This window comes from Camponotus vicinus, unplaced genomic scaffold, assembly GCF_025532165.1.
Source record: "Camponotus vicinus isolate PSW18456_S1 unplaced genomic scaffold, iyCamVici1.0 SCAF_14, whole genome shotgun sequence".
Taxonomy (NCBI): Eukaryota; Metazoa; Arthropoda; class Insecta; order Hymenoptera; family Formicidae; genus Camponotus; species Camponotus vicinus.
In genome coordinates, this window is record NW_028141950.1 from 6471908 (window position 1) to 6487005 (window position 15098).

At 26.8% G+C, this 15098-nt stretch overlaps 2 protein-coding genes across 4 annotated transcripts in view; both read right to left on the minus strand.

The window, feature by feature from the left end:
- LOC145965828 (proto-oncogene tyrosine-protein kinase ROS-like) overlaps positions 1-15098 on the minus strand; it is an 81111-nt gene that overhangs the window by 47694 nt on the left and 18319 nt on the right. The window contains exons 2-10 of one of the 3 annotated variants that reach the window (XM_083089549.1): positions 10418-10565; positions 9766-9859; positions 9307-9627; positions 8785-9093; positions 7127-8568; positions 6089-6196; positions 5700-5905; positions 4960-5433; positions 3280-4040 (exon numbers count right to left, since the gene is read on the minus strand). In XM_083089549.1, the coding sequence (XP_082945675.1) occupies positions 3699-4040; positions 4960-5433; positions 5700-5905; positions 6089-6196; positions 7127-8568; positions 8785-9093; positions 9307-9627; positions 9766-9859; positions 10418-10565 (3444 nt within the window). In that variant the 3' untranslated portion in view covers positions 3280-3698. Of the gene's footprint in view, positions 1-3279; positions 4041-4959; positions 5434-5699; positions 5906-6088; positions 6197-7126; positions 8569-8784; positions 9094-9306; positions 9628-9765; positions 9860-10417; positions 10566-15098 lie in introns of those variants that run through there. The other 2 variants (XM_083089550.1, XM_083089551.1) reach the window with 2 other exon arrangements.
- LOC145965418 (uncharacterized) lies at positions 320-1764 on the minus strand. The gene is made up of 5 exons (XM_083088952.1): positions 1654-1764; positions 1452-1576; positions 1168-1357; positions 879-1085; positions 320-752 (listed from the first exon to the last, which is right to left on the minus strand). Exons 3-5 carry the CDS (start codon positions 1255-1257, stop codon positions 396-398), a joined length of 654 nt encoding a protein of 217 aa, XP_082945078.1. The 5' UTR covers positions 1258-1357; positions 1452-1576; positions 1654-1764; the 3' UTR covers positions 320-395.

Sequence of the window (15098 nt, forward strand, 5' to 3'; positions counted from 1 at the left end):
CATTACAATAAAATGCTTGTTTGAAATTTGTAAAAATATATTTATTTTTACAAAGAAATACACATATATTTTTTCTCTAAATAACCTTACCATATCTAACTTTAGAATTAAAATTAAATGATTATAATAAAATAACAAAATATTAAAAAAAAATAAACTGTTCATATGCTAAATTTTTTTAATAAAGGACTAATGTTTACTACTTTATATATATATATATATATATATATATATATATATATATATATATATATACTATATTTAATATATTTATTATTTTATAAATATATATTAAGTTCTCTATAAAATAAATTTTATTAACTTTTATAAAATTTTAACTGATTAACTTCTTAGCCATAAATTCTTCAATCTAGATTGTTGAATAATATATTTACTTACTTCGAAAATATTGTGTCGCTATTAGCCGAATTTAATTCTTTTAAAACATTGTCACGTTTGCGAATAAATATTGTCACAGCAGTAGATCGACTTTTAAAAGAAGTATTTAGGATTTCATAATCGATATACTCCAGAACATTTGCGTAATATGTTGGGTACTCCAAATGCCAAACATAATATGCACATAAGAGACCTATGATTACTTTGGAAACAGTCGGCTGCGGAATTCTAATTTTAATTGCTTCGTCAGCTACGATGTATGCTGCTGTAATTTCCCCTTCAACTGATGTATATATTACGACACGTGGAACTTCTTCTTTATTCGTCTTAAGATGTTCAGTTGAAGACAGAACCTAATAAGGATACATTTTTAAGTAATTATTTAGTTATATGTATAAAGTATAATCAGTATCTTTATAAAATGCTTGTAAGAAATGATTTAATTATAAGTACAATTAATAAAATGTTCTTGAACTTACCTCTTTTACTGTAAATAATACGGAATATGTTTTCTTTGATTTTTTATTTCGGAGTTCATGAAATAATTTTTCTATGATGTGTGCCTTTGTTTTCTCAGTAAAGTCCTGTACAGAAAAGTATTTCATCAATTTATCGATCATGGAGTTTGTTTTGTTAAAAAGTAATTCTTTCGTAATAGATTTGATATTTAAAAATTCAAACAGCATCTGAAACAGAATATTAATATTAATATTTATTAATAAAAAAAAATACAAAAAGCAATTAGATTATATTTATAAAGTAACATACCATTCCATAATGTTCCAATGACGGATATTTAGTTCCTAAATCAACAATTCCAGTGGATTCTTTTTCGATCCATTGCCTTCGCACGAACATTGTAATTTTTAAAAGTTACTTCACATGTGATGCATTGATATTGACAAATTTTTTTCCCAATTCTTTCAAAGCATTTCTTATGTCAGAATCATTTAATACTCTAAAGAGAATGTTTATAGCAGTAATTATTGATATCATTAATTACTTTTCTTTTTTACTATTAATTTTTTAATCATTTTTAATTTGAAACTTACGAGGTAGGCGTATCAACTGATGCGAGAGTAATAGGTTTGCCTTCATGGTCTCTTTTTTGTAGCTGCTTTTTCAAAACAGATCGATAATTTCGAATCCATGTACTTAATTGAATCTTGACAATTTCCTGTGAAAACAAGAAATTAACTCATCATGCAGTAATGAGAAGGTATTATAATTAGCTATTAAATATATTATACTTACATTATCAGCAGTTGTACCTAACTTAAAATATATTTCCAGTTTTATAAATATGATGTTACTCTTTTCCTACTTCCATGCAACATCTAAACCTTATTCCCACAAGTAATCTATTCATACAAGTTATGGTTACGCAGAAAAAGATGATCTATGTACATAATTATATATAAGTATGTATATCTATAACTCTATAGTTCTATAGTACATAATTATATACATATATATACATATGTATGTGTGTGTGTGCAGAAATTTACATATTTGACTGCGCAATCATAATTATAGTTACATAGACATTTATTACATTTGCCTGCGTAGACACAAATATAGTTACGCAGAACAATTAACAATTACATTTTTTTTCTTCGAAACAATTATGTGTTTTCTTTACACCAACTGATTCTTCTCATTATTTTGTACGTAAAAGTATTAAGGTAAGATAATCGAAAAATGAATATTTTACAAGATATTTTACGGTTTATGTAAAATTAAGAAATTATTTCAATCCTCATAACTCGGAAAGTACTTAATAAAACTAACTTAATTATAGTGTTTTGGAAAGCTCTTGAGATAAGCTACAAGAATGTGCAAAAAGATATAGGGTGTTTCATTTGAAAAATTCAAGATGACCTTCATGTGACCTTCCAGCGACTATTTAAGGTCAAACCGTTGCCACCACTTTATAGCTCTCTTTAAACCAAACAACTTTTATTTGAAACATTTTTCTCTAAAATGCTTTATTTTTTAGATATTCGACCGTATCCGGACTTTTCGAAAACCCTGTATACTTCGTTTGACATTAAATATCAAATATAAAGAAGAATCAATTTTTTATATATAGTTTTTTTTACTAATTTTAATAAGAAATAATTGATGAAGATAACGATCAATTATAACTCTTGTAAATAATACGTTAGTCAATGAGTCAATATTTTATAAGCAATAAGTAAAGTTCTTTTCATTTTCTTTTCTATAATTGAAATCTTATTTATGTGTCTATCGTTTTTCAGCAAATACAAAAGATGATATTCAAACTTCCGCGTTTCAGTGAATTGATAAATAATCATTGTAATATACTTCACAATTGGAAAGTCAATAACTTGATGAGTTTCTTATCACGATGTTTAAGAAGTGATATTGAAGATATAGATATCGATTATGAATATCGAAATATTACAAATTCAATAAAGGTAGGTATATAATATATCATCATTGTGTATAATATACTATAATATATATGTACATGTACATCTATATGTATATGTATATGTATATATAATCTCATATTTAATATTTTTTTTAATGTAAAATATTATACATATCTATAAAACGTTATCAGTATTTAGTGATCTTTCAAAATGATAGACCATAATTGTGTGTAAATATTATGCATTATTAGCTTTATTAAATACAGCTAGTGGAGATAGAGCAATAAGTATAGTTCATTTTTACAACTGCATACTTTTGTAATCATCAATATAATTTAAATATAAAGTAAGTCATTAAATATAAAGGTAAAATATATGTATATACTTATCCCGAATGATGTAGAAATTCATACATGATAACTGTTATAAATTCAAAAATAATTATATTATTATATTTATATATTCACAACTAATTAGGATATTATTCGCGTTTCCTCTTTCACTCTTAAATTTTAAAATCATTTGTAATTATCGGTTATATATAATGTCGAAAATTAATTATATTTCCATGTTGAAAAAAATATTGTTTATACATATATATATAATCGCAATTATTAGATTCCGCTTCGATTACTTAAAAATATAAATTAGATATATCATTATATTACATTGTTTACAATTATGAAAACGGATGTGATATTTTTTAATAATCAAAATTTTATGGAAGGTAAGATTAAAAAATTTCTTTTATCTTCATTGATAAATCTAATATTAAGATTAAACCTGAAAATAACAGAATCAATTTAGAAATATTCTAGAAATATTTTTTCTACATTAAGATTTATTGAATCGTTTGGAAAATAAGATAAACATTAATGTAATTATATCGGCTAAATAGTACTAGTCGACTGGACTCAATAAGGCATCTTCCATGTTCTCTCTTAATGCTATAATATTTTTCAGACAAAATTCGAAATTTGGTCTAGCATCCGCTGCACTCCAACAACGTAGCATCAACTGGTACAATGGTGGCGGACAGTTAAGAGTCATCGGCAATCTGCCTCCAGCACGTACATAATTTATCACTTCTTTATCAGTCTTGTCAAAATAAGGTTGCTCACCCAACGATGTAATTTCCCACATTAATATCCCAAATGACCAAACATCGCTTTGAGAAGTAAATTTTCTAATCATCAAAGATTCGGGTGCCATCCAGCGAATAGGAAACAAACCTTCTCCTTTCTAAAACATGATTTAAACAAAAATTTAATGCTTTGATTCAAATTGTTCATTTTTAGAATATGTGCAAAATAAAAAACGTTCATTTATTTCTTGCTATATAAAAACTATTTATATTCTATTAGGTGTATAACTAAGTTCCCGCCATAATTAAATGGCTCCAGCTGCAAATGTAGTGAAGTTAGTCATTTGTCAATAAAATTGAGTGCGCAAAGATTCATTTTTTGTGAAAGAGATATTTTTTGAATCGATTTAAAATGAAACGTGATGAGTTGGTTTTTCGACATATACTTCTTCACTGCTTTGATTTAAATAAAATTGCAGCTGAAGCTCATCGATTGATTTCTGAAACAGTCATGGCTGAACAATTATACTGATTGAATGATGAATTGATGCGAAAAAGGCCAGTAATTGTCGTAAAGTGATTCTTTTGCATGACAACGCGCGACTTCATGTTGCAAGCATCGTAAAAGAAACACTATTGGAGCTCGAATGCGAAGTTCTCCCGCAACCGCCTATTCTCCAGACTTAGCCCCATCGGATTATCACCTTTTCCTATCAATGCAACACGTGCTCGCCGATACACACTTCTCTAATTACGAAGAAGTCCAAAAATGCATCATCAAACGATCAATGGATTGCTTAAAAAAACAAGTCGTTCTATCGTCGCGGAATCCAACTTTTGCAAAAAAGATGGGAAAAGTCATAGAAAACAAAGGATTATGTTTTGATTAATATATTAGTTCATTTTCTTATTGAAATAAGTGTATTTTTCAAGTAAAAAAACGGCGGGAACTTAGTTATACACCTAATATATTACTTAAAGAAACAATGGAGGATACTATTATGATAAAAAAAATGGAAAGTATTTTCGAAAGAATTCATTTTTTAGTCATTAAATTTTTTTCATAATTATATTTACCACGCGATAATAATCATTTTTGTAGATATCTCTAGATAGTCCAAAATCTCCAATTTTGATGACACGATTCTCGCGATTTCTCGAAGATACTAAACAATTGCGACACGCTAGATCTCTATGTACGAAACGCAACTCTTCCAAGTAGCAACAACCTCGCGCAACATCTTCGCACATGGCGAGCAAATCTTGCAAACGCAGAGCAAGCGAATCTGACGCTTGCAAATTTCGACATTCTCTCAAATATTTTAACAGATCACCAGTTTCCATCAATTCCAACACTAGTAACGGAGAATCCCCATCTAAACAAACGGCCAACAATCTTAATATATGTTTGTGTCGAAAATGATTCATAAGCTTGGCTTCCTCTAACAATTTCCTTTTCTCATGGGAAGAAGCATCTTTTCGAAGCGTTTTTATAGCAACGGATATTTCTGTGCCCGATTTTTCTAAGTTCTTCACCTTTCCTTGAAACACCTGCGAAATATTTCACACAAATTTACATGCGCACTTCATTAGAAAATGTATAGTTTAATGTCAAGTAATATTATACTTTATTTTATATTAAATAATTCAACGAAAAATATATAATAAAGTGCATGCTTGTTGTCTCATCTAAATTTTATATTACTTATAATCTATTATAAAAATTCATGTAATTTATATCTTTATTAGAAAATACATATCTGTTTTGTTGATCCAGAAATTAATTTGAAACATTGCTTGAAAAAATTAATTTTTACCATTCCGAATGCGCCGCTTCCAAGACGTTTTGTAATTGTAATTTGTTTACGTGCGACTTTCGCACATTTATCCGAATTATAATGTGACATAGGATTGTTAATCCTATTGAATTGAGTGTTTCGGCAAGATACTTCATGTAGAATCGCCAATTCTACATCGGTCATTGTTGAAGACAAAAGTTGTTCATTATTACCTCTGCGATGCACTGTTATAAAATTTCGAGTTAATTATGTAATAATATGTATTATAAAATCTATTGCTTTTTAGTAAATTTATTCGTTTAGTTTTATATAAGTAAATTACTATTTTCAGTAAATCTCTAGATATTATATCAGATATATATGTATAATCTACAATTCAAGTCGATACCTAAATCAAATTTACTTACAATAATAAAAGTAGCAGACGCAGATTATAGTAACTATAACGATAAAACTTAACATCAATGATAGATAATACTTCGTATCTGTTATTTCAGGAATATTCGAAATAACACCTATATTACGCAAAAATATAATTTTAATATCTTCGTGTGTGTGTTTAAAAATTTATTTTTATTTATTATAAGTTTAATACAAAATTTAATTTTTTTAAATTTTAAGCCTATTCATATCTAAAAAAATTAGCACATAATATCTATGCAGCACAGAATGTGACTACTTCGCAACAATGTTGCAATGTTACAAATATATTTTCACTTCATGTACGAATTCGATATTCGAATCTTCAAAGATAATATATCTTTTTATTATATTAAGAATAGATGCTATTATATCTATCATTATATTTTTCTATGCATTTTTATGTACTTTTTACATGTAAATAAATATAATTATAACGGATTTTTTAAATTTTTAAATAAAAATATAATTAGTAATGCATAATTAATTCTATAACTAATATATATATATATATATATATATATATATATATATATATATGTATAAAGTATTACCCATTATAAGAGTATGTAGAACATTTAAAATAAAAAGTGATTCGTAAATAAAAGTTTAAAGTAATTTTGTATAAAAATATAACATTTTATGTTATATGATTATGTTTAAATATAATTTTTGCAATATTTTATCTTAGAAATAATTATCTTAGATATTGGAAACTTCTATTTATATCAAAATTTTAATTTAATTAAATGTTTCCAAGATATTCATCCATCGAAAACAAAAATATTTTATACGTAATATTATTAAATGGTTGCAATAACATTGCATACTTTCCAATATATTACACTGTAATATTGCTACAATATTTCATTGCAAAAAGCGGACATCTTAACTTCATCACAATCTTATAACAATAACTCAGTAGAGTTTCACAATCGATTTGCAATATAGCAATTTCAATGAAATTATTCTGCAATATATCCATGCAATCTTATTGTACTGTATGGGTATCTTCGTTTGCTTACCAAGCGTTGAAAAAATAAATCCTTCATCAGCCGGCCATGTAAAATTTTCATCATATTCGGGATATCTCAATATCAAGCGAAAGTTGTATGAAGTTCCCGATTGTAAATTTTCGACACGGTATATTACTTCATTGTTATAATTCATTTTAAAATAATTCATTGTTTGCCACTTTTCTGCTGCAATATCTTTGTACTCTAGTGTAGGAGGGATCGTCAAATTAATATTTGAGATCCATGAAATGTTCATGCTATTTATGTTGACCCCGCTCAAAGTAATATTGTTTGGTTCTGAGTATATATGAACGATCTGGTTTGATCTCTGTATGTTCAAATAGCGAAAATTATTTGGATACACACCCACGTATATCAAGTAATCTTGTACTGGTAGCGACAAGTTAATCTTTGTGAAAAATCTGCCGTCTGCCATACGTTTCGGCACATTGATAAATTGTTCGCCCTTTTGTCGCGTGCCGTTCACTAATGTAACTGACTTCCAACGCACTCTGTAGGTCACGGCCATGCAGTTCACTTTCTTGAGTGGCATCCAATGAACTACTGCTATAGTAGGCGTCAAAGCTAGAACACTTATGTCTTCTGGTGCATTAAGCTTACCCAAAATAGTTTTCATTGTTGTCACATTCGAATCAAATGGATTTATTGATAATTGATCAAAGTAAAAATTGCTTAAAGTAAACTTCAACTTGTACTTCGTAAATGGTGCTATGTCCTGAATCTCGTAATATCGCTCGGCCGTCAGCACATTGAATTTCTCAGACTTGTTGAGATTGTTGTCTAAACAGTTTACGGAGATATTATATATAGTAGTTGGTAAATTATATTTTTTGCATCCACTCTTTACAACCGGCTCCGGAAGAATCACAACGATGCTGTTTGCCATTATATACACGTTCTCAAAATTATAAACTTTTTCGTCAGGTGTCAGACATCTCATTGGAGGATATGGTTGTAAAGATTTATCAAAAGCGTAAATTTTTTTAAGCATCCTTTTATCTGATCTTATTATTATCTTTTCAACATATTTGTATGCATTTGAGACGCTCTTGAGACTTGCATATTTCTTTTTCAAAATGTAGATATATTGAATATATGGATATACTTTATATGCTGAAATGTAAATGTTTGTTTTGTCAATTGTAATAGTTTCGAATTGAACGTTATCACTTTTGTTTTCCTTGTGTAAAATCGTATTGCACATAGAAACGTTAATGTCTGTTACAATTATGTGACTTTCACTTAACCAGTAAATTAACGGCTCCTCATTATTCATGTCATCAATTATCATATTACGAATAGGATCTGTATAATTAAATAGGCAAATGGATGCATTTATCTGAACAATTTGCTCGTTTTTTCCATCGAGATGATATTTCATTATTTTATAATCTGTATTGCTCCAACTGTATGTTATGTGACATAAAATTCTAAAAAATATATAATTATTTTATTCATTATAAAACATTATTTTAACACAAACAGAAACTTGTATGTAGTAAAAATTTGAAATTCTTATAATTGTATTATAACTTATTATTTTTTTTACTTATGATCTTAATTATAAATCCACGTAATATTATAGAAAAATTTGCATAAATCTTTAATGGTAAATTATTTTTTCACGTGGACGGTAGTAAACGTACCCCATAGACGGTAATATATTTATACCATCAGTAAGAATTTTCGATTTGACAATATCATCAAATTTAATTATGCCAATTTCCCACTTTGTTAAGTCGAACTTTACAATATGAGAGTAGCCTAACAAAAGATAGTTCAAATATAGATTTCTTGCTACCCAGTCAATGTAAAGATTTTTTACATATGGGTAATAATCAACGCTAGCTATTTCTGTGGTCTTATTTTCATTAATCTTCAATGTCATTAGGTCTTGACCCAAAAACCAATAAATTCTATGTTCTTGTATCGAATAAGCGGCACATGCTACTCGTCTGAAAAAGGAGCTATATTCTATTACTGATCTGAAAAAAGGAACTATAATTGTATAGTAAAAAATTATAATTGAGATTTCTAATTTTATAGTTATTACTGCTATAATGTTGATAATAATAAACTTGGGCATAATAATAATAACTTTAACTTTATAGTTAGTGTTAAAAATAATTTATGATAATTATAACTATTTTTTTTATCAGTATACGTACTCTGACATTACGATTAAATTAGTAATGTTTAAATCCACGTCCAATATGTGGATACCTTCGTCCGTTGTGACTAATAATTTAGGTATTGGATTTTCATATGTAGTCGACACATTGATTAAATCCGTGTAAGGACCAGCAACAATTTTAGTATATGCACGTACTCGAAAATAATATGTCGTCTTAGATGTTAGATTGTGCACCGTGTGCTCCAATTTTGTAGTTGTGATATTTTTATCGTCGCAGATTTCTTTAAAGTCCTCGAAGAAACACTGCACTTGGTACCCTTGTATTATTTCATCGGTAAATTCAGGTTGGTTCCATCTGTAAAAAAATAAAATTTTAGCCTTTTTATATGCAATAAAATTATAACAGAATTAACATTTTGATAATTTATGTCGGTGAATTTAAGAAAAAGAAAGAAAAATAAAAGAATACAAACTGAGAATTTAGATTCCTTACCTCAATGTCACAAAAATGTCGTTTACTTTTTCTGAGAATTGACTGTCGAATTGTACAAATGCTCTGAGAGATGTTGGCTTGCTCAATCTGCTTTCTAGAGATTTGAAGATCGTACATATTAACATAATTATATATAAGATTAAATGGATTATCTCAGTAAATCAGAAAAAAAAAACAATTTAATGTGAAAATTAAGAAAAGAGAAAAAAATAAACTACAAAATATGGAAATTAGCACAGTATTGACCTTTAAAAACATAATATAAGAATCTTTTGCGCCATTTAAGATTTAGAAAAGTAATCGTTAATTTATGGCAAAAACGAATAAATAACTTTTAATAAAATGACAAGTACTTTTCGAAAAATTCCTATAACTTAAGAAATCAGAAGTATAATATTTGCAACTGCTTTAAAACAGAGTAGCAAATTAATAAAATTGACTTTACCTTAATTTATGACAATTTTTATGTACAATGTTATGTTTATATTATGCTTTTCTATTTCTTTTTCGGACAGAATAGAATTTATATTATTCTCACTACTGGAAGATATTTTTAGATTTGATTTCCACTCTCTCTTCAATTTAAATTATATTTACACTTTTTCGTCATAGATTTTGTTATTAATGTTTTATGCATTTTTTTGCAACTTACCGATAGATTCTTCTGGAATCATAAAAATATTTGCAAGTGGAACTTCATCGACTTCTCGCTCATTCCTCACAGGCATACTATCAGAATGACTCCGGTCAGATTTGAAATTTAGTATATGATGATCACTTTTCTCGGACATTGAAATATCCTTCATAAAGTATAACATACGAAAAGAATTAAGTAAGTATCGTTGAAGCGGTTGTTTCTGATGCTTTTAATGATAAATTATATAATTATAAAATTAAACGAATAATTGCCATTCGTTTCTTGTTTGCTTAATAATACCGGTTTGATATATACCATTCCTAAATGATATAAATTGAATGTGATGTAGTTTCATTTATATCGTAAATCTATTATTTATTTTTTTTTTTTAAAGACATCTTGTATATCAAACATAACTCATGTCAAAAATAAAATCAATCAATAAGTTAACGAGAGTCAATGAGGATTCATAACAGCCTTTAGCAAGTAGTACAAGCGAAAGTGTAGCCTTTGCAATTATTAAAACAATTTTGTCTAACGATTTGATTCTTTCTCATGATAGGTTAGTTAACTCTTCTCAATTTTACCGTAACTCATATTTCTTTTCAAAAATTTGCCGATATTACTAAAGTTTTAACAACGTTTGTACTTAGGGGTATAATCCTTTGGTATAAAAGTGATAGTTACCTTTGTATGTGTCAGTACTAAACCTTTCAATAAAACACATAAAATTGTTCCAAACATAATTTGCATTTTTCGTAAACGTTTGCACTCAATCAGTTTCCGTTGAATCCTCAATTAGTTTTTTTCTCACCCTACTAATTCTGATGTGTTAATCGAATTGATATTAATTCATATATATACATATATTTTCGATAAATTCCTTAAAACTCAGTTTTAAAAAATCGCAAGTTATTATCTTCTAATATTATGCTTTTAGATTTCTCTTTATGGTCGCGATCACAATATATATCTTAAGATTAAATTAGGGAATTCTTAGTAAATAAATAATTTCTATTTTTTTTAGGAGAACAAATGACAATGCAAATTGATACAAAATGATCATTTGATTGTATAGCGAACAGAGGAATATAATTATTATCAACTTTCCTTTTTCATTAATATTATAGTAGAAAAACGTTGATAAAAAGATAACCACAATTAAATTACAAACTATCAAAGAAGTTATAGAATTATAGATCTTGTAACATTTTCAGCCATATTCAAGCACATGCAGCGTGTAATCGAATTCACTTAAATATTTATTATATCTTTGGTTTTATTAAATATGTAATTATGACAATTCGTACGATTGTGTTACGTATGCTTTTCAAAATCCACTATTTGTACACAATTTTTTGTGATATTCATATGATGCAGTTTGAATCAAACGATAAGTAACGCGGTAGTGTGTTTGGCTAGCGAGCACAATACTAACTGACTTCGAATGATCAATCTGATCGTATGTTGCCATGACGTCTTATTAGCTGCATTCCGTTTGTAATTTATTTTTCTCCACGGAGATACTCGCGTTATTTCAAAAAGAATTAAAATCTTTAAAAACTGTTTGACAAAAAAGTTATATATGTATAAAACAAAAATAGTTCTATGTATAAATAAAAATGATTATATGTATATATAATTGTTTAATTAATTTTATTAAACTTTTTATATTAATTTATTTCTGAGTATCTTCTCTTTGACATAAGAGGCACGTTTACTATATAAAAAGATATTCTGATTATAAGAAAAGTAATAATGGATTTAAAAAAGTGATTTAACGTTTTCTGTGACATTCATATAATGCAGTTTGAATCAATACGTAGCGTTTTTAGTATAAATCTAGTAGTTCTAGTATAAATACAAATTTCCAATAGCAAATAAATAACTAAAATAACTAAAATAATGGTACGAGTTATTTTTATTGTTATTTGCATCGAATAATATAATAACGTATACAGGGTGTCCTAGACCACTCGTACACCCCTTTTATTTCAAAAACTAAGCATTTTAGAGAAAAACGTTTTCGACAAAAATTGTATGGTTTTGAGGGGAACATAAGATGGTGTCATTGGTTTGACCTTGGATGGCATCGTTAAGGTGAGGTCAAGGACACCTTTAATTTCTTAAATGGAACCACCTATTTTCTATTGCATATTCTTATAGCTTATGTCGAGAGCTTTCCAAAACACTATAATAAAGTATTTTTTCATCAAGTACTTTTCGAGTTATAAGGCTTGAAATAATTTCTTAATTTTACATAAACCATAAAATTTCTAGTAAAATATTCATTTTTCGATTATCTTACCTTAATACTTTTATGTACAAAATAATGAGAGGAATCGATTGGTGTAAGGAAAACACATAGTTATTTTTAAGAAAAAAAATGTAACTGTTATTTGCAAATTACATTTTTTTTTCGAAACAATTTTGTGTTTTCTTTACACCAATTGATTCCTCTCATTATTTTGTACATAAAAGTATTAAGGTAAGATAATCGAAAAATGAATATTTTACTAGATATTTTATGGTTTATGTAAAATTAAGAAATTATTTCAAGCCTTATAACTCGAAAAGTACTTGATGAAAAAATACTTTATTATAGTGTTTTGGAAAGCTCTCGACATAAGCTATAAGAATATGCAATAAAAAATAGGTGGTTCCATTTAAGAAATTAAAGGTGTCCTTGACCTCACCTTAACGATGCCATCCAAAGTCAAACCAATGACACTATCTTATGTTCCCCTCAAGACTATACAATTTTTGTCGAAAACGTTTTTCTCTAAAATGCTTAGTTTTTGAAAGAAAAGGGGTGTACGGGTGTTCTAGGACACCCTGTATAATATAACTTTACTTAATATTAACTTAACATAATATACTTAATATAATATATAATATAATATAATATAAAAAACTTATAATATTAATTACTTTATTATTTTAATTATACTATTGTAATTTTATATACGACAATTTTTATATGCACCAGTGTGCATTAGTGTATCCAATCAAATTCTCTCTTTCTCCCGCTATAAATCAATTACTTTTTCCAAAAAAGTGATAAACACTTTAATTACGTGAAATATAAGTGAAAATAATTTTGTAATGCTCCGGTTTCCTTTTGTGACTTATTCAGTCCATTCATATATTAAATGATATACAACATTTTTATTTTCAGAAATATTTTTATATTATTAAAGAAACATTCTGCTAAGAATAATTAAGAATAATTCTGTATGTTAAGAATAACTAAGAATAAATTAAACAAGTATTTATATAATGGTCTCTTTTTAAATTCATGCATAATAATAGACGTATATTCAAATATTTTATAAATTTATAAAAATTTATTCCCTCGACAGCAATGATATATGTATGTACAAAGATTTATATGTACAGTTTGAAATAGGAGGAAGCTCCAAAACATAATATAAAAAAAGCTTGAAAAGAAAATTACAATTGTGTGTTAACATTTATGAATTTACAAAATAGTTAATATTACATTAAAAAGTGTGCAGATCTTATATAATATATAAAATACAACAATACACATGTTGAATATCTAATAAGTATCGTAGGAAAACAAACATTCAAGTATTAGTACATGCATATCCATCTATAACTTCTTCTTCATTAACTAACAATAAGTTATTTATATCAGTTAGATAATACATATAACAATAATATTTATTGGATTCAATATATCATCTCCTCTACGTCACTTCTTAGAACTATAATATTTTTGAGACAAAATTTGAAGTTTGATTTAATTTCCGCTGCATTGCAACAAGATAGCATTGATATCAAATGGACAGTTAACCTTTAATTATCAATTGTCAATAGATGACGTAAAACAACGTTTTATGGCACGTGGCTGTCGTCAATAAATAACTTATAATAAACTTATAATAAATAACTAATAAGATATGCTATGATGCCTGAGGTAGCACATATTCGTTTTATATACGTTTCTTACACGTATCCAATATTTTTTAATCGTAAAACATTAATAAGAAACGTTTCTACAAAAACGTTTTTAAAACCATAGTTAAGGAAACATATTTTTCACGTTTCTAATATAAACAAAATAAAAACTAATTTTTATTAATCAAATTATATATACATATATACATACATATAAATATATAGGGGAGACCGGGGATAAAAGTAACATTTTTTTTATTATAGGTCACTAATTAATTATCGTTAGAGATGTAAAAAAAAAGATTATATGTTAAAGAACTCCATTTATTGCTCTATTATTATACCTATGTTTCAATCTCAAATGATAGATATTTAAAGAGCTACTATAGCTTTTCGCAAGTTCGTTGTTTCTTGCAAGATATTACTTTTATCCTGGGGGCCTGGGACGAAAGTAACATAATCTGGGGATAAAAGTACCAGTTCTTATTTTCGGCAAAATAAAATAAATATGACATTTTTCAATTTAAGGCAACTTTTATTATAATCTTTTATTAAGCAAGATAACTTTTATTTTAAATTTTTTTTTGTATTATATTATATTAAAGTAAAAAATAAAATAAATATTTATTTTTATCATCTGTGAAAAACTTAAAAGAAATAATCTTCGTTAAGCAAAATAATTATAAATTATAATATATCATAAAATAATTATATTTAATATCACACCAGTTTTGTACTTTTTTAAGTCTAAATAATAGTATAATTCTAAATA

Coding starts and splice junctions, on each gene's coding strand:
- LOC145965418 (XM_083088952.1), bottom strand. CDS start 1,257: ATGTTCGTGCGAAGGCAATGGATCGAAAAAGAATCCACTGGAATTGTT. Junction 1,086..1,167: donor CATTGGAACATTATGGAATG/GTATGTTACTTT, acceptor ATTCTGTTTCAG/ATGCTGTTTGAATTTTTAAA. Junction 753..878: donor TATTATTTACAGTAAAAGAG/GTAAGTTCAAGA, acceptor TATCCTTATTAG/GTTCTGTCTTCAACTGAACA.